This window comes from Eupeodes corollae, chromosome 2, assembly GCF_945859685.1.
Source record: "Eupeodes corollae chromosome 2, idEupCoro1.1, whole genome shotgun sequence".
In the NCBI taxonomy this organism is placed as follows: domain Eukaryota; kingdom Metazoa; phylum Arthropoda; class Insecta; order Diptera; family Syrphidae; genus Eupeodes; species Eupeodes corollae.
The window spans coordinates 137,879,809-137,898,898 of NC_079148.1; the positions used below are offsets into that span (position 1 = coordinate 137,879,809).

The window sequence follows — 19,090 nt, forward strand, 5'->3', positions numbered from 1 at the left end:
CATTCATTTGGCCGTGAACGATAAAGGAGTTAACAAAACATATTTCGATCATACGCAGCTTTCAAACAGACCAGGAACAGGACCCTCGGGTAATGAGAATTCAGGAATTTGTGAAACACTATCCTTAGCTTTCCATTGGCGATGTTTTTCGTCTTCGCGTATATTTTTCTTCCAATGGCTACATCCCGGACGATTGTCTGAAATTTCCTCACCCGGTAGGTCTTCAAGCTGATCTTGAAGCACAGCTTCATTAGGTTTCATATTGAGTTCGGCTCTAGCGCGTATTCTTCAACGTATCGTTAGTAAATCCACTTCATCATTATCTTCAAGATCAGTGTTTTCATTATTATCTGATGGCAAATCTTCAACCATAGCCAACATTTCATCATCTTTGAATAAAACATTCTTTACACCCGACATAATTCAATTTATCTGGATATACCTATATGAAAATTGTATCACTGCAAAACACCACAAACACACTCCCCAGCCCGACGGTACTTACCAGTCCACTTTTACTTTTTGTCGAAAATATATAAAAAATATTTATAAATTCAATTGATATATTGTTTTTTAGAAAGTTAGATATGCAGATAAGCTTATAAATTTAAAAAAAAAATACGAAAGCTACCAAGCCAACTAAGATCTTCAAACGCAAAAATAAACTAAAACTACTCTCTTCTAAGTCTTAATATCTATTAAAGAAACAGTTATAACACTCACTAAAATAAATTAAAAAATCACAAACACCAAAATGTAGAGAGATTATTATGGTACTTGTAAGTACCGTTGGTCAACAGAACCAAAATTTACCGCTATATAGTTTTTAGTTCATGTAAAACATTGTGGTACTTCAAAGTACCGTCGGTCAACAAAGGGTTTTAAACAGAGCTTCATGATTTGAATCGTTTTTAAATTCGATCAAAAACTTTGCCTTATCTTGATTTAAAACAGAAGCCACTTGTGAGATAGTCGTTGTTTCCAGATGCCATGGGTTTTCTACAAGCGTTAAGCATTTTTTTTATTTTTCTGATATCATGAAAACTTTTTTCAAATTCTTTTGACAGTGCTGTTAACAGCCTTATTATGGTTATCCAAATATCAACACGATATTTGATAATAGTTGATAATTATCAACAAAATTAATGAATCGGTATTATGGTGATCAATTATCAATATTTTTGATAAATAATGAATTAAAAGATCTATTGTGAATAGCTTTATTGATAAACTCGGTATTACGACTATCAAACATATTCATATAGCCCTATTATGGCTATCAACTATCAATTATTTGATAACTGATAACTTGTATCAATTTATTGATAATTTGGTATTATGAGTATCAAATGATGATTTTTTATCCATTGTGAATACTAATCAACATACGATTGCGAATAGGTTTTGTTTGGTGTTTGACGTTTGTCATTTGTGTTAAGTTCTTGTGTTTTGGTCTATAAATAATATCGGCGGAATGAATTTTTTCTTAATATTTTGTTTATTTAGGAGTAGAGTAGTTAGCAACAGAAAACAAATAGAAAGGTTTGTGGAAGTAATGGAGGAAAATCCTGAGGATTTGACAGCCGTAATACCTACCAAGTTTAATTTGCTTATTTTAATTCATGAAATTATAATTTGTCCAGTGGGTTTGAAGCATCTCGTAATAATATTTTTTTAGCTTGCACGATAAACCTTCGTTCCTCAGTTTATGCCTTCAAACAACAATTCTGGTGAATGCATTTCGTTCTTCAATTTGTATATTCAATAAAAACTATAAAAAAAAACTTATAAATCGCATTTAAATTACAATTCTTTACCATTTACGAATATTTGATACATTTGTCAACGAAGATTTTGTAGCTGATAGAATATTTGATGAGTATCAATATGTTTGATAGCCGTAATACCGAGTTTATCAATAAATCTATTCACAATAGATCTTTTAATTCACTATTTATCAAAAATATTGATAATTGATCACTATAATACCGATTCATTGATTTTGTTGATAATTATCAACTTTTATCAAATATCGTGTTGATATTTGATAACCATAATAGGGCAGATACCCATCAAATATTCTATCAGCTACAAAATCTTCGTTGACAAATGTATCAAATATTCGTAAATGGTAAAGAATTGTAATTTAAATACCATTTATAAAAGGTTTTTTTTTGTAGTTTTTATGGAATATACTGGATAAATTATAAATTCATGAATTTATTTAATGAAAACAACTTACATTATTCCGCCGAAATTATTTATAGACCAAAACACAAGAACTCAACACAAATGACAAACGTCAAACACCAAACAAAACCTATTCACAATCGTATATTGATTAGTATTCACAATGGGTGAAAAATTATCATTTGATACTCATAATACCAAATTATCAATATATTGATAGAACTTATCAATTATCAAATAATTAATATTTGATAGCCACAATAGGGCTGTAAGTAATTCAACTGACAACAGAACTCGCACACAGGAATGGTTGCGATTTGTAAGTCACTAGGCCCTGGTTCACAACGGACTGTTGCGCCACCCAATTTATTTATTTTGTTTTCTTCAAAAGCAAATATTTAACTTGCCATCTGTAAATTTATGTTATGTTTGTCCTTGTAAATTTCGATTTCCTGTGATATCGCATACAAATGCTAAAAGACACCAACATTGATCATCTTGCAATTCTGGGTAAACTTTTTTTATTATATTGTTAGAATTGGATTATTTCGTGGCGCAAGGAAAAAAACTCCAAAACTCTTCCCATCGCACAGAGGTATGCAAAAGAACCTCACTTCTCTGGTTTAATTCTTTTGCTCAGATATAATTCATAATATCTATTACAATCTTCATCGCAGCATCGATTTTTAAATTGATAATCCGTGCTGCCAAGTTTTCTTGATGAATAATGCAATGAAATGTAATTAAATTTGTCAAATTATATTTTTTTTAAACAAAATTATAAATCCATTTTCAGATCCAGTCATGGATGGACAGCCATATCTACATACACCCACGATTTTCTTAATATCAATGTCATTCTGTTCTAGAAAATTTAAAATTGTATCAAGATAATCTATTCCCCGGGTCTGACCTTTTATCGGAAGGAATTTGAAAAATTCTTCGAAGCTTAAATTCTGTTCTGTGCAATATCTAACAAACACCGAGCATTGAGATGGTGCTATAATATCAGACAGATGTTGCTAAAATTTCAAACAATGTTTGTTTTTTGTAGCCAAATTTATCAAACGGTAGATCGGGAGCACAGACGAAACATTCTTTGAAAATGTCTGCATCGGTGACCGGTTTGATGTGCTTACCAAGACCATAGCAAATTTCTTAAGATTCCTTAGTTACCACCGAGTCTTGAGATAAAGCCACGGACTTCACATTTTGTTGCTGTTGTTATGACCTTTTTAAAGTTAATTTCTCACTTCTCAATTGTGTTCCAGGGGGATAAGTTTTGTTGAAAGATTTGTGTTTTGTGGTAAAATGACGACCAATATACTTTTTTAAAATAACATTTTCACGGCATTTTAAACAGGTAGCCGCGTTGTTTTTGCTTGGCACAACAAAATATTCTGTTTTCCATTTGTCTTGAAATTATCGATTTTCATCAGATATATTTCGTTTTAGTTTCGAAGAAATTCCTGCAATTATTCTTTAATAACTAAAATTCACTGCAACCGCACTAACTGAAACGAGGTATGTCGGCAAAATAGTTTCCTTGGCTTATTATGCCTGGACTGCTGTGTTTATGAATTTTACATTCAAAATTTGAATAAAATGATTCCAATAGAATTTCGCAATGGCAAAAAAAAAATATGGAATACTCAGTGAAATTTATTATTTATTTATTTAGTCGTGAAAACTTTTCATGGCGTTGAAAGGAGTGACATCTAGAATATATTTTTGAAAAAACACGATGTCCACTTTTCCGCTGATGTACGTTCTAGTGTTGCTTCCATTTTGAAAACTCAAAAGAATATATTTTAATTACGTTTTTTTGCAGTCACTCGATATTTTAAGAATTTATTAAACCACGCTGCGGGCCAACTTTTATAAGCGGGCCGCAGGTTGAGTCTGGCTGCCATAGATGGTTTCAATAAGAATTAGGAATGTACACACGGCGTATACGCAATTATATATATTTTTTTTAAATCTCCATTGCTATTTTTTGGACATCATCAAAGTTTTACATTACCTACATGTATTTAGGCCTTTAGGGGTCAAAAAACGGAAAAACTAAATAGTTGTTAAAAAATACAATATTGTTATTCGAGGCGATAGCTCTATCTAAGATACATACATATATCAAACTCACTCGATCAGCTTTTGCTATTGGTATATTTTATTAAATCTTGGGAGTAGTTTTATACATTCTACCAAATGTTTGCATAGTAAAAGGTTATTGAAAAGTAGAACAGCTAAACTAATTTTTAGTGCAGAGCATATAGTTTTTGCTTTTTTGATTGTAGGAAAAAAATACCCTTAACACTTTTTTAAGACCTCCCAGCATAAGATATAAGATTACAAGGCAGCAGGTCTCGTGTCGTTAAAGCGTAACTCACATAAGTGGTACTTGAATACAGGAAACTCATCAACTTTCAGTACTCGATATGTGTATCACAGATCACCTTTTATAAAATGATCCTATATTGGATATTGCCAAAAATACTGCCAGGTTCTTGGATTTCTCGAAAGGTTCAAGAAATTTGTCACCCCTTCTTATCTGGCTGTGATTTACAAAAGCCTTCATTCGTCCAAGACTTTAGTATAACTCGAATATTTGGGCATGTGCTCCTAAAAAAAGTTTTAAGTATTTTAAACAGGATCCAAAAAAGAGCTTTGAAAATGATAGGCGATAAAACTATAACCGAAACAATTACGTCACTCGAATACCGCCGTAATTTTTATAATTCTGCAAAATTAGCCAATTGCATTCTCCCCTTCAAATATTTCAGCCTTAATACTCGTACAATTGGCAGTAAAGTTACTTTTGGTGGTCGCGAATTGTTCATGCCACTGCTACGCTGCTTTTTTCAATTTTCTCAAAGAATTAGAATTTCATGTGTCTTATAAAATAACTTTATTATCATTTAACTCTAAAAATGCCTACAAGGCATATTTTAACATTAGTTCAAATAAAATACTATACGAGGATGATAACCTTCGTGGCGTGTTTAAAAACGCTGAAAATTATTCTGCTGCTGATTGAACATCATCTGTTGTGAAGTCTGATGATGGAATTCTTGTCCCTGATTTACTTGGCCTTGCTGTTGTCCAGGTCCGGATAACCGAACTCTCTTACTATTCGGTTCATGATGTTGATTTGCTTGTTGTTGCTGCTGTTGTTGTTGTTGCTGTTGCTGCTGTTGTTGTTGCTGCTGCTGTTGTTGCTGCTGCTGTTGTTGTTGCTGTTGCTGCTGTTGTTGTTGCTGCTGTTGTCGTTTGTTATCAGATTTATCTTCCTGATCGTCATCGGTAAGGAATTCACGTTTTGGATAGGGAATTGGGCAACCGGCAAAGACGTCTTGGGTGGGAACGGGATCCTCTTGGAAATAGGGATCCTGCATGGCTTGCTCCGAAGTGATACGCCTATTTGGATCCATCAACAGGAGTTTTTGCAGCAAATGGAACGCTTTACTTTCGGGTTTGATCTTATGGCGCTCCATGTATTTGGCCAGGGAGCAATTAGAATAACTTGAACGTTTGAAGTCCTTGATCAGGGTGTGATGTTCCGGCATCTTTTTGATGTCCTCCCAGTCTTTGTCTTGTGGAAATCCCATCACATTGAAAATCCGATCTAACTGATCGTGATGATAGGGATTGGAAGTCTTTATATCTTCTTGGCGACAGTGGAATATTGGCTCTGAGGTGAGAAGTTCAGCGAAGATGCATCCGATGGCCCAGATGTCAATGGCTTTGGTGTAATGACGTGCGCCCAGAAGCAACTCTGGTGCGCGGTACCAAAATGTAACCACCACCGGATCCAAATCGGCCAATGGCTTAAGTGGTGCATTAAAAAGCCGTGCAAAACCCATATCGGCAATTTTAACACGTCCACGTTCGTTTCCATCGCCCATAACCAAAATATTTGCTGGTTTCAAATCCCGATGAAGAACCCAATTGCTATGTAAGTAGTGAATTCCATCGAGAATCTGATACAGCAAACTCTTAACCATTCCCCGAGGAACTACAACTTGCTTTTTGGCTGCTTTGGCAGCTCTATGGAATTTAATGATGTGCCAAAGATCATGTTCGGCATAGTCAATCAAAAGGAACACTTTTCGATCGTTGTGAGACAGAAACACCCGAATCAAAGTGATCACATTCGAATGCTTCAATTCACGTAGTAATGCAATTTCACGACACGCGGACATGGACAAACCAGTTCCATCGATTTGCTTCAAGGCGTATTCCTTTCCATCGCTGGCATCTTTTCTCTTTGCTTTATATACATGCCCGTAGGTACCTCGACCGACTTTGCAACCTTCGTAGTTGAATAAATCTTCTACTTTGGTTCTTTCCATTTGGGTTTTCATTTTGAAATCGTAGTCCATGATGTTTTAATTAAAATGAATTATTGATTGTAAATTTAAAATTAGTTTTTTTCCATGAACTTTGTATAAATTTTTAATTTGTTAAATTTTGTTTACGTTCTTGAGATGGTGACAGTGATGGCCAGTGACAGGTGACAGCTTGCAAAAAGCAAATTCACCATTGTCATCGTAAAAACAGAACTTCTAAAACTGACAAGACAAGTGTTCACAGGCTGAGAAAATTTAAAATGTAATTTTAATAAGTGTTGCGTTCACTCTGGAAGAAGGTTAGAAGTTTCACTAGAAAGTTAGCTGCTATCAGTTTCGAAAAACTTTTATATCCTTGATTTCATTTATAGAACAGTTTATATTGGATACGTTCACGCAAAACAAAGGCTTGCAGTCAACTACATTCATTGAACACAAATTTAAACGAAGTTAGCTTCGCCATTTATTTACATAGAAAATATCAAACAAATTATTATCAATAAAAATACTGCTCAAACAAGCAACACATTCATTGCTTTGTGTGGCAATGAAATAGCACTTTTTCCAAGGTTTAAATTAAACAAGAAATTAAATTTAAACTATGCCACAAAGTTAGTTTTCCGTTGAATTTAAAAAAAGAACGAGAAGATCATATTTTAAAACAATAAGGGAATATTTACTTGAATGACTTTCGAGTCAATTTTCCAATAAAGTTGCGTTAGGCTAGGCGCGCACATGCAACTTTTTCAAAACCAAATAGTTCGATCGTTAGTTGCATCGCGCACATAAGCAACTCCGAAGGTAATCAACGAAATAAACCAATGCAGAGGAAACACTTATTCGCTCTGACTACATTTTTCTCTCTCTTGCACTTACAGAAAATTATTCAACGATTTAGTTGTATGTTCGTGCAGTTACCTATAAAATTCCTTGTGACACAAACTAAGAAATTAGTTCGAGATGATCGTCTAGTTTGTGTCAAAGCACAAACTAAAAAGTTGCTCGAATGAGCGACAGAATGGTTACTGCATGTGCGCGGCCTCTCATATAAGTCTATAGTGCTCAGTTTAGAAACCAACCAGTTTCCAAACTAAAAATTGCATGTGCGCCCCTAGCCTTAGTTGCACGGCTCTTTTTTAGGAGCTGGCCAATCACGCCATACCTTTGATGCTCATTGCCAATTGCTTTCAATTGTATGGTGGAACACAGCATATCGTTCAAGACTTAAAATTTAATAAATCTAACGGACATGCTTTTGTATTTTGTACTTGTATGATTTATTTAATTTTGTAATGTTTTTTGATCATGTCTGTTAAAAATCCTATGAATGAGTTGTGGATGGATTCAGAGTGATTTACTATGGTATATACATCGAATTTGACATTTGAATCTTCCACAACATATTTAATGAATACTATAATTGACGTCAATGTTTTCCTCTGGACAATCGGAATGTAAGTTGCATAAGTTTCACCAAATCCATTATATTCACCACAGAACTGCAATTTTCAACATGCATCCAACAGATTGTCATATGTCATATTGCCGAACGCACCTCTAAAACAAAACTGAAAGCTGCCAAAATCCATTTTGACAGTTCACTTGTCCTTTAAAAACTCACACCACACAAAAAAACAATAACCAACTTTTTCGTAAATTAACCAATTCCTTTCTAAAAAAAAATGGGTTTTAAAGCATAATTTTATTTTAATAGAATAACAATATTGTCTGGCATGGATCCTAATACAGACATCACAAGAAGAAAACCCAGACAAACCAAAGGAACACCATCTTTCCACTATCGAAATCGTTTTGCCGCTGGTATAATTTTAGCAGGAATTGCGACTTTTGCTGCTTTTGCGTAAGAACTTTTGTTTCTTAATTGTTTATAAATCAAGACTTGAATGTCATTTTCTTTTTTCAAAATTACTTTCAGTTACACTCCAATCTTCCGTGTAGCTAACGAAAAATTAGTCAAAGAATTGTGCACGGAAACCGAAGAGGAACGTGATCGGAAGCAACTATTTAATATGAATGCTGCTCCTAGACGAGGCGAAGAGATTCTTAAAATGATCGAAGAAAAGAAAGAGTTGGAATCAAAACAATAAGAACAAAAAAAACAACCATTAACATGAATACGAGAAAAGCTAATTTTAAGAAACTCCGGTTACCCAGTACAGAAACCAAAAATGACCCACGGTACTTAAAAATACTTGTCTATTAGTTCTTAGAATATAGTTTTAAATAAAAACATTTTAATGTAGTAAATTGAAAGAAACCTAGTGTCTTATTATTTCACCATATCCTGTTTCACAGAAATGGACTCAATAGAGTTGCAACAATTAAATCTCACTTTTTCACATCTGACCTTGATAAGAATGCTCTCCAAGATGAAGAAGATAAGGAAGAGTTGATGGAATGCTCAGAATCAATGCCGTCTCCAATAGAATACTCTCCACCTATGCCATCACCAATTGAAAAATGTGACGACGACGGCGACAAGTTAACTGACAGTGACAAAGCCAGACGATCCACTCGAACTATACTAAAGACGTTTCATCCAAAAGAGTTGCGCATGAAGCCAGTATCAGATACAGGCCCAAGAAGAACTAATGATTTCGAAACTCCTGCCCAATCAGTCAAAGTCGCACCAAAAATCAAAGGAAAGACAAAAACAAATGCGAAGCCTAGAGCGAAAGCGAAACCAAAATCGAAGAAGCAACAAACCATCAAAAGCGCATTTTTCCAGAATGAAGAACTTTTCTCAGATGTGACTGCTCAACATTGTCTGGTCGATAACATCAATCCGGAAGAAATGCAAATGGCATTAGCTCTATCCCGTTCAGAAATCGAAGTTTCAGGATCAAGTGGTGTTGAAGCAAATGTCCCGGACAAGAATGATGGCATCAGAGAGAAGTTGAAAAAGTTCGGCTTCCATGTTGTTGAATCTGAAGGTATTGTAAAGCTAGTACATATGTTAGATCAACATTTCTAACTCACTTTAGATTTATTTTTAATTCTTCATAAATTAGTTAAAATTACAATTGAGTAAAAATTGCAAATTTTTGTTATTTAATATTTTAGTACCTTTAGCATTTTTCTCAATACTTAGCTTCATTTTTTTTAGATTTCAACTATGCGGCAGCTTATAAGGCAAGCAAAGGAAAAAATAAATGGGCAAACAAATTCACACCGCTGACACTCAGAAGCTCTAAACGCCAGTTGGATAAAGTCAATCAGAGGGTTGAAGAAATTCTAAGAATTCAATTTGGGTCGCATGAATTCGAATCGCTCGATGAAGAAGTCCCTGAATATTCGGTACACAATTCAAATTTATTACCATTTGTTCCATCAAAGCGTATTGTTCACTCAGAATCAAGTGAGAGATCGGATACAGTGGATTTTTATGTACTAAGTCTATTTGAACCATCTAAAACAAAGCCTGGGTATTTATTGAAGGACATGCGTCGAATACCTGGACGTGATAGATCACCCGTTCATACTAAATCTTCTTCCCAATGCTCCTTGAATGAACAAGCTGCTCAACTAGAAAGTCCAGTGTTGAAGAAAGTCCGCGTCAATGAAAGTAGTCCACCTGTTGCTTCTGTATTATCTTCTCCGAAGAGAGACACAAGTACTAATGAGAAATTAGATTTTTCACAACAATCACTTCCGTCACCAATAAGTGTGCCCGGCGATTTTAAACAACGTCGTAGAAAAACTCCCAAATCACTAGATCTTCAAAATACAATCGATTCGGTGACTTCCATGGATTATCAAGTAGAAGGAATTACGAATTGGATGGAGGACACCGTTAAACAAACAGATATAACACCAACGCATGCAACAACCTCATCGGCTATGAATTCGAATATGGGAAGTGATATGAACTCTTCGATTAGTTTAAGACCGATAAGAGCTACCTCTCCTGATATATTCGCTGACTCAGATGTTGAAATGGAGACAGGTAAGAATTTGTGTAAAGTTTACCTCGTTTTTATGTTCTTCAAAAATCTCTTTATTTAAAGATGTTGGAAGTGATATGGAAAGACTGAAATTTACTGTAAGCAGAGATGGTATAGAAACCTACGATATATTTTCAAGCGATGAAGGTAAGTCTCGTAAATAAGCCTAGATGTATGATTTTTTTAAATTACTTTATGCTCCACTTTGTATTTAGTAAAGACTTTTTCGGACTCCAAAGTAGATTCATGTGACAAAAACCACAGTAAGTTTGATTATAAATTTTTAACCATAATACAAACTTGAAATTGTTGTTTTTTTCTTTATTCAGATTCTTTATTAGCAACGATTGATTTGACTCAACAAGAAAGTGAAACAAGTTCGCAAAACTCTATCAAGCTTCTCCCAACATCTGAACCACCTATTTTAACACATCTAAACGCTAATGATGATTTACCTTCAACATCTTTTGGTCCACATTTTAAATCTCTTGTTTTAACAAATCAAGACGCCAATGATGATTTACCTTCAACATCTTTTGAAAAGCAATTTAAATCTCCTGTTTTAAAATATCAAGACGCCAATGATGATTTACCTTCAACATCGTTTGTCATGCAATTTAAGTCTCCTAAGGAAACCGATTTATCCATGGAAAATAATGTTCTGGAAAAATCATTTTCCACCAAAAGAAACAATGAGTTTTCATTTGGGAGCAGTACATCCGATGACTTTGTTAAATCGATTTTATTAAATAAATCAAACAAATCGATATCATTTAATAAGTCAAATAATCAAGAAGACTCGATTGACTTAACCCAAAACGATGAAGAGTCAATAGACTGTATTGTATTGTCCGATGACGAAGTTAACTATTCCATTCGAAAGGCTGACATATCGTTGAATTTAAAAGAGGAGCAAAGCTCAAACAACACTAGTATTAAATCGAATTCAAAAGACAACCAAGAATTTTCATTTGTTGACTTTGTAGCTGCCACTCAACCTCTGGCAACACAAAGCGAAGATTTTGAATTAAATTTGTCATTGAAACCTAATAATTCAGTAAGTTCTTTGGAGATGGATCTTAGTAAACGTTCAGAATTCGGCATTCTCGAAGAACAATCGCCGTTCAAAACTCCAACTAAAACTCCCAAGAAAACACCACGCAGAACACCAAGGAGTTCACCAAAAACTCCCAATAACGTCACAAAAAAGATTCGTCGAGCTTTATCTGAATCATTTTTAGACTCACCCACAGAAAGTTCAGCACCAATTAAACGCTTCTCAAGTTCAAATAAGTTCAAAGAATTTGCCAAAAGCGAAGAGGACAGTTTTTCCGATTTGGATGATATTGATAAACTGATTTATGGAAGTCCGACTAAAAAAGTTTATAAAAAGCCTTTTGGCTTGACCCAACTCCTGACAGGTACCATAAATGATAAAGTTGTGACTCCAGAAAAGACTAATCAAGAAGTACCACAAGAATTCGAGTTCAATGGTCGAATATATTTGGTTCGAACGGTTGATGTTGCACGAAGGCCAAACTTTTCTACGATGGATGAATCAGCATTGTTCGATAAGCTCTATAGATATGGCATCAAACCATTGAAACGAAAACAAGCCGAAAAGATTTTGGAGTACATTTACAATCAGACACATCCGTGTTTAGTTGATGAGGCTGATTTGTCGCCTTCAAAAGCGAATTCAGATCAAAACTCTGACTTGCTTACGCAAGATGCAAGGGGTGATAGTTTAAGTGACGATAACGATGATGAAAGCGAAGTAAATGAAAGGGTGGCTTCGGAAGGTGGTTCTTCCAAATTCAACTTAAAAGACTGTTGTGGTCATGTCCTTGTATCGAATATAATTCCATCAATGGAAATTAAAGATGAACAATACTTTTTTCCAACTAATAAAAGCAAAAAGGTAAGATGGAGATTTTATCATTTGTTTTCTTATAATTTCAATTTGTGTGTGTGTTCTTTTTTTCAAAAGATTTCAACGGCTCCACTTCCTCTACACATTGCATGGTATAATTTATTAAAATCCAACACTCAACTACACGAAGCAATATTATATTATGAGCCAATTGATTTGCAAGAAGTGTATCTCTTTTTAAAGGGTATTGGATATCGCTACGAACCCAAGGTAAGAGATTTTCTGTATAAAAATAAATGTACAGATGCGATGACAAGGTTTCAACATTTATTTAACCAATTTCTTATTTTTTCTTTGAAGGATATGAAATACTTCTTTGACTCAAGATCAATAATATTTCGGTATGATGTTAAAAAATCAGAAAATTCTGCTAGTAATCGACATGTGCGCAAAAAAAGACAGAAGGTTAAAAAGAAAAATTAAGAAATAAAAAAAGAATTTATAAATAGTTGAAATGTATATTTTGTAATAAGCTTGCATTTATGTATGTAAATAGAATAAAGAAAAGGGATTTTTTTACATTTTATTTTTGGTAGAATAATTTTTTAACTCTGTATTAAATATTTATAGTTTAAAAGTGGCTAATAGGGATGATAATTCACATATGGAAGCAGCAAAGTAATGGCCTCTTTTTCCAATTTATAAGGTTTCTCGTGCTTGCGTATAGATGTGACACACGATATGACACGCAATATATGGCTAAGTTTTTCAAGTCAACTTAAAAGTGACCATCCCTTTTAAAGGAGTATTTGCAAGGTGAAGGTAACCGACTTGAGCAGTAAAGACTACTAAGCTTTGGCACTTTATAAACATTTGTATGACTTGGATATTACCACAATCTGATTTTACCACTTCATGTTTAAGAAATAGGTACCAATACGATAATCAGACTGATCTACCGTTGTGGACACGTAAATAGCACACTTCACCTATATGGTGAATTGCATACAAAACACAGCTCTTCTCATAAAATAACGGGGTTTCTCTTTGCTTTGATGTTTGAACTAATGAAACCCCGAGAGCATAAAACCGTTAGATTTTTCATATTTTTTGTATTAAAATGTGGGCTTTATATGTAAAACTAGTCAAAGATCATTGTTAATGCTTGGTCATTTAATTAGCACAAGGAAACTTTCACTCAGAATTATCCATATTCTATATATAATATAATATATATGTATATATATACATTCATATAAATATATAAACTTTCTTTTTAATTAATTGGCCGGTAAGTGCTTATGCGTGAATTTAAAACAAAATGTCTGTAAACAAAAACATGATAGACATGGGAAAATGACCACATTGCACAGAGGATAAAAGGCAGATAATAAATGGGATGAAAGCTCAAGGAAATATGGTTTCGGAAATTTTGGAGCTATTAAATTGTTCAAGAAAGCTTGTTTACAACGCAATTCACCACCTTGAGACATTTGAAACTTAACAAAACGTTTCGAGAGCCTCACGTGCAAGAAAAACCACATTAAGAGAAGATCATTTAATACAAAGAGTTTTAACCGCAGACCCATTTCAAGACTTCAAACCAAATAAAATCTGATGTTGAGTTACATAACGGTATTTCGGTGCCTTCTCGGACAATCGGGCGGCGGTTGAATGAAATTCAATTAAGGGGCTGCATATCACAGAAAAAACCATTCGGCTCAAAAAAAAATATGAAGTACAGAATTCAGTTTGCTAAGGAACACCTAAGAAAGCCTCTTAATTTTTGGAAAACGTGCTCTGGAGTGATGAATCAAAGTTCTGCAGATTCGGATCAGATGGAAAAAATATTGACATTGAGAATCTGTGGTATGACATTGAACGCCAATTGGAAGGTCAACATCCCAAACATTTTGAAGAATTGTGGGAAAATATTAAAAATGCTTGGTATTCAAGACCAATAGCACGGTGCAGAAAATTGATGGAAAGTCTGCCAAGAAGATGTCAAGCCGTGATTGACAGCAAGGGTTTTTTAACTAAATATTAAGTAAAATGAAGAAATAAAAGGTACACTCAATTTTATAGCACATGTGCTCATTAAATGTCCAAGCTATAATGACAAAAGTTTACTAACTGTTGTTCTTATCTCTATTTTCTTAGAGAAATAACTAAAACTTATGGTTCCTAATACATTAAGAAATATATGAAATTTAATTTAAGCAATAAAATCTTTATGTACATGAACCTTAAATGCTCCTTTCACTTGAATTTAATAAAAGATCAAAATTAACAATAATGTGTGCTATTTAGGTATATAACCACCACTTTATATTTGCGCCGCTTAGCTTGTTCAAATAATAATTTTGGCCCTTTTTTAATCATAAAGATTGACGAAGATAACTTAAGAAGCCGAAAAACTACGCAAAGTCAATTTGTATTAATCAAATGTAGTAAGTAAGTAGTAGTAAGCTAATGAATTGTTGCCTGTTAAGATAACTATTTTCAGGAATGTTGTCAATTGTTTGGCATTCATCGAAATTCAAAATCAGTAAAATAAGGTTCTTTAGTTTGACAAATCCATTCTTGTTTTAACTGAAAATATGTCTTCTTTAAAATGTGGGGGAAATGGACATAACTGGGGTTATCGGTAACTTCTTTTCCAATGGATTTGTTCCCATATTCGCAAAAATTGGTTTCGTTAATTTTTCGAAATTGGGAAAAAAAATCCTATGGAAAAATACCTATCGGCAACTTTTTTTTCATTGGAAATTCTTGTGTTTTTCACTCTGAATATTTCCCCGTTATTAAGTTGTCGGAATTGAAAGCGGAGCATACAATGATCGCATTCACAAAGCTAGTGGCTACGTAGTCAAGGGATTATGATTGGCTAAATCTAACTACAAAAGTAGTTGAAATTTCCCCTCCGACGTAGTGTCGATGCTTCGGCATCGTCTGCTTTATAGGCCTAACGTAACGCTTCGAGGTTGCTTTGAATGACACTTCCAATATGACATTTCCAATATGACACTTCTAGAATGGCACTTCTATCATTAGCAGCTCTTATTTTTTCTTAAAATAAAAAAATATAAGTTTTGAAATCGAAAAAGCTAAATTTATCGCGGAAGTAGCTCACACAGCCTATAAAAACCAATGGGAATCCCTCCAAAAGCAAATGTATTTTGTTTGTTGACTTTTACAGCTGTGTAGCTGTCAGACAAAGCAAATTTTCAGCTTCCGTTTGGAGTCACATTACGTAACATAACGTTATTTTCTAACGATTGTCAAATGAAACGTGAGGTAGAAGCTTCATTGTGATAGCATGCATTGAATTCCTATGGCTGAACTCGTAAACGGCAGACGAAGCCGAAGCTGAAGCATGTTTGTGTTTCAGCCATGATGTTTTAGCTGGATATTGATCACATTCACAAAGCTAGTGGTTACGTAGTCAAGGGATTCTGATTAGCTAAATCTAACTCCAAAAGTAGTTGAAATTTCCCCTCCGACGTAGTTTAAAAAATTAGGCTACAAAGTTAGTGGAGAATGATTTTGAAGTTTCACAATCAGCTGCTCGGTAAGGACACACGAATTCAAAATGAAATAAATTGTTCAATATTTAAATACAAATATAAATCATTCAAATTGTGTCTTAAATTTGATTTTATTGAATTTCAAAACACAAAAGATAAGTTAAAGTTATCAAATCAAAAATGTTTCTTATTTTACATATTTGCATTTGTCAAAAATATGACAGTTCGGATTGACTAGATTTGTAGTATAGTTTTGCATCTACAAGACTAGTTGAATTTTGACTATGTACGTAGCCACTAGCTTTGTGAATGCGCCCAATGTAAGCAATTCTCAACAAAATAATAATGAATAAATACTCACTAAGTTCACGTTTTAATTAGTTTTATGGAAACAAAAAAACGAGATATTGCTAATGGTTTCACAAAAAAAAGATCTGAGGAAGATGATTAACAGTTTGGGCCCACCAACTAAAACTTTTTCTAAATGGAAAAAAGGAGGTGATAAGTTGATAACCACGATTTATTTTCTTAAACAAAAATAATTCAAGGTACCTATGGCTTGATAAAAAAAAGTACGTGAGGAAGACAATGTCTTCCTCCGGTGAAGGCCCAAACAAGGAGTATAAATTTAGTGCGTGGAGGAAACTATAATACGAATTTGTGCCTTAGAAGAATTGGCCCAGGTGCTTTAATTTTTGGTCTCCCAGCTGAACAGTGAAAACAGAACTTCAACTCATCGTCCTACAAAAATCCACAAAAAGGCATAACTTGTAACGTCGCTTTGGAACGAGAAAATGAAATACAAAAAAAGAACTCTGCTATAAGGTTAAAGAGGCATTTGAGGCTATGAAGCGACATCAAAAAGAAATGGAATACCATTTCAAGAAAACTTACAAGTCCAATGACAAAATTAGTGAGTTTTAGAAGAAGATGTTGGATGAAACCTCAAGGCACAACCTTGAAATGGAAGTGATGAGAATGCACGAAGTTAAAGCAAAGGTCGAGTTCGAGAAACGTTTACACAATAAAAACATCGTTGTTTGATGAATGATATTTTTAATCAAGGATTTGTCTAGGATGAAAACAAACATTTTTTTTCACTAAGAACTGAATTTTAAATCGTTCCAAAACTATGTTTGAAAATAATTTTATTATTTTTATGTTGGCAAAATTTGTTCCCAAGGAAAAAGAACTCCGCGAGGAATTCCCGATAGTAGGAACTTAATCCCGGGAAGAGAAAAATTCCTAGGGAAAAATATTTCCAAGGGAATTCCTGACAAGGCTGATATGAACTTGTTTTTTTTTTGTTTGTTTAAAGTTCGTAGGCCACCCTAGTGGCTAAAAGAAAAAGGCTTTTTTTGGGTTACAGAAACGAGATATAAGTGATTGTTTACAATAATTTGTTTAAGGTTCTTTTTTCTAAATGACGGCTGTGTAGAGTTTTTGCAATGACATCTTCTTTTTAGGGTCCACTGGCACAAGACCAGGTTCAACAATTTTGACTAGGAACTTTATTGCAAGTACATATTGTATTCGTAAAAAACAACTAATCCTGGATTTAAAAATAAAAAAACATGACATTACGATGATAGAGAATTGGGACCAACGATTCCACCCGTCTGTCTATCTGTCATCTCCTCTACAGCCTAAAACATTTTCGATTGAGTTCAAACGGGAAATTAAGGTATTAAGCAGATTCTTCAGAAATAATGAGGTCAAAAAACCGCCCGATAGATTTTTAAGAAATTGTCTCTAATTTTTTTTCTTAAACAAAAGGGTACCCCATGGAACCATTATTTACTTTTTTTAATTTTCTCAGGACCTGATAAACCGATTTAAATAAATGATTTTCTGAACAAGCTCTTACTGTCAAAATCTGTTTCAACGCACTTTTCAATCTTTTGTTTCTTATAAAAAAAGTATTTTTTTGCAAGATTTTAATTTATTTATGTTTGAGTTGCCTTGAATCCCAGGTTTGAAATAATTAAATAATTTTCTTAATAGTCTCTTTAGCTAATGACGTGGTATAGAAATGATTGTTCCAGTTGCTTTAAAAAAAGAAAATGTGAAGTTCACTAGTAGAAAATACAGCAAATGGAAAATTATCTATTCAAAAATACGAAGATATATAACAGATTTTTTGTATTATATTAAACCAATGATATTTGATAATATACACTGAGTTACAAAAAAACTGGGGCACCTTGAAATTTCGCAATAATTTCAAATATGTAAATTTTTTAACTCAGTATTGTTCATTACCATTTAATTAATTTTAATTAACATTTAATTCATGTACAAAATAAACAAATGGGAAGAACTTTTAAATAAAACATAAAATAAATGTGATTTTGTTCAATAAGTAATAGGTACTACTCAACTAACATCTATAAAAGCTTTTATTCGTCTCGGGAAGAGCAGGGCGCTTTCTTGTCATTTTTTCCAGCTGATCCCAAATATGTTCGATGGGATTCATGTCTAGGATCATGGCACTTCTTCCAAATAGTCCTTAATGTACCTGAGGTCTCGCATTGTCTTAAATCAGCAAGAAATTTGTACCTATAAGTAGTGTAAAAGGAACCACATATTCTTCCCAAATGTTGGTGACGTAATAATTGGAGTTCACCGTTCATTCCATTATGCACAGCCCAGTTATTCCGTGCACGGAAATTCTTGCCCACACCATGACGTAACCTTTGTATCTTCCATCTGATCTTCTCCGTAGTCTTTTACGTCCATCTGGTGAGCGTAGATAAAACCTGGACTTATCAGTAAAGAGAACTTGTACATATACCCTAGTCGGCCTTTGTTCAATCTTGTTTAAGGCAAGAAATTTCCATTCGCTCGTCTCGGTATACGACCAGATCACTTTCAATTAAACGCCGCCCGCCCCACCATTCAAGCATTCAAAGTGACCACTCTCACTAAATAAAGTATCTGTGGGACACTTCAACCGCCGCTGTTTGGTGGCAATCTCGTAGGCTTTGAGGCAAAAATTTTTATTATCAAACCCTAGACCCGTGTACTTAAAAATTTCTAGTTTTAGCGTACTTGGGCACTGAGTGCCCATGAAGGATTTTCCTATGAATTCCTTAGAAAGTGTCAAATAAACATATATTTTTTTTTTACAAAAATTAATTTTTGTTTGTATATTATTTATTAAAAACAAAAAAAAACTTTTAAAAA

At 33.8% G+C, this 19,090-nt stretch overlaps 3 protein-coding genes across 3 annotated transcripts; 2 read left to right on the forward strand and 1 right to left on the reverse strand.

Moving 5' to 3' along the window:
• Positions 1-5,074: 5,074 nt before the first annotated feature.
• LOC129947069 (cyclin-dependent kinase 8) lies at positions 5,075-6,691 on the reverse strand. Its single transcript, XM_056057504.1, has one exon. The coding sequence runs from the start codon at positions 6,570-6,572 to the stop codon at positions 5,193-5,195; it is 1,380 nt and encodes a 459-aa protein (XP_055913479.1). The 5' UTR covers positions 6,573-6,691; the 3' UTR covers positions 5,075-5,192.
• A 1,574-nt stretch (positions 6,692-8,265) lies between these two features.
• LOC129947070 (uncharacterized) lies at positions 8,266-8,817 on the forward strand. The gene is made up of 2 exons (XM_056057505.1): positions 8,266-8,400; positions 8,476-8,817. Exons 1-2 carry the CDS (start codon positions 8,273-8,275, stop codon positions 8,645-8,647), a joined length of 300 nt encoding a protein of 99 aa, XP_055913480.1. The 5' UTR covers positions 8,266-8,272; the 3' UTR covers positions 8,648-8,817.
• Positions 8,597-12,978, forward strand: LOC129947066 (structure-specific endonuclease subunit SLX4). The gene is made up of 8 exons (XM_056057501.1): positions 8,597-8,738; positions 8,856-9,493; positions 9,667-10,506; positions 10,568-10,651; positions 10,720-10,767; positions 10,834-12,425; positions 12,495-12,647; positions 12,738-12,978. Exons 1-8 carry the CDS (start codon positions 8,671-8,673, stop codon positions 12,858-12,860), a joined length of 3,546 nt encoding a protein of 1,181 aa, XP_055913476.1. The 5' UTR covers positions 8,597-8,670; the 3' UTR covers positions 12,861-12,978.
• Positions 12,979-19,090: the final 6,112 nt, after the last annotated feature.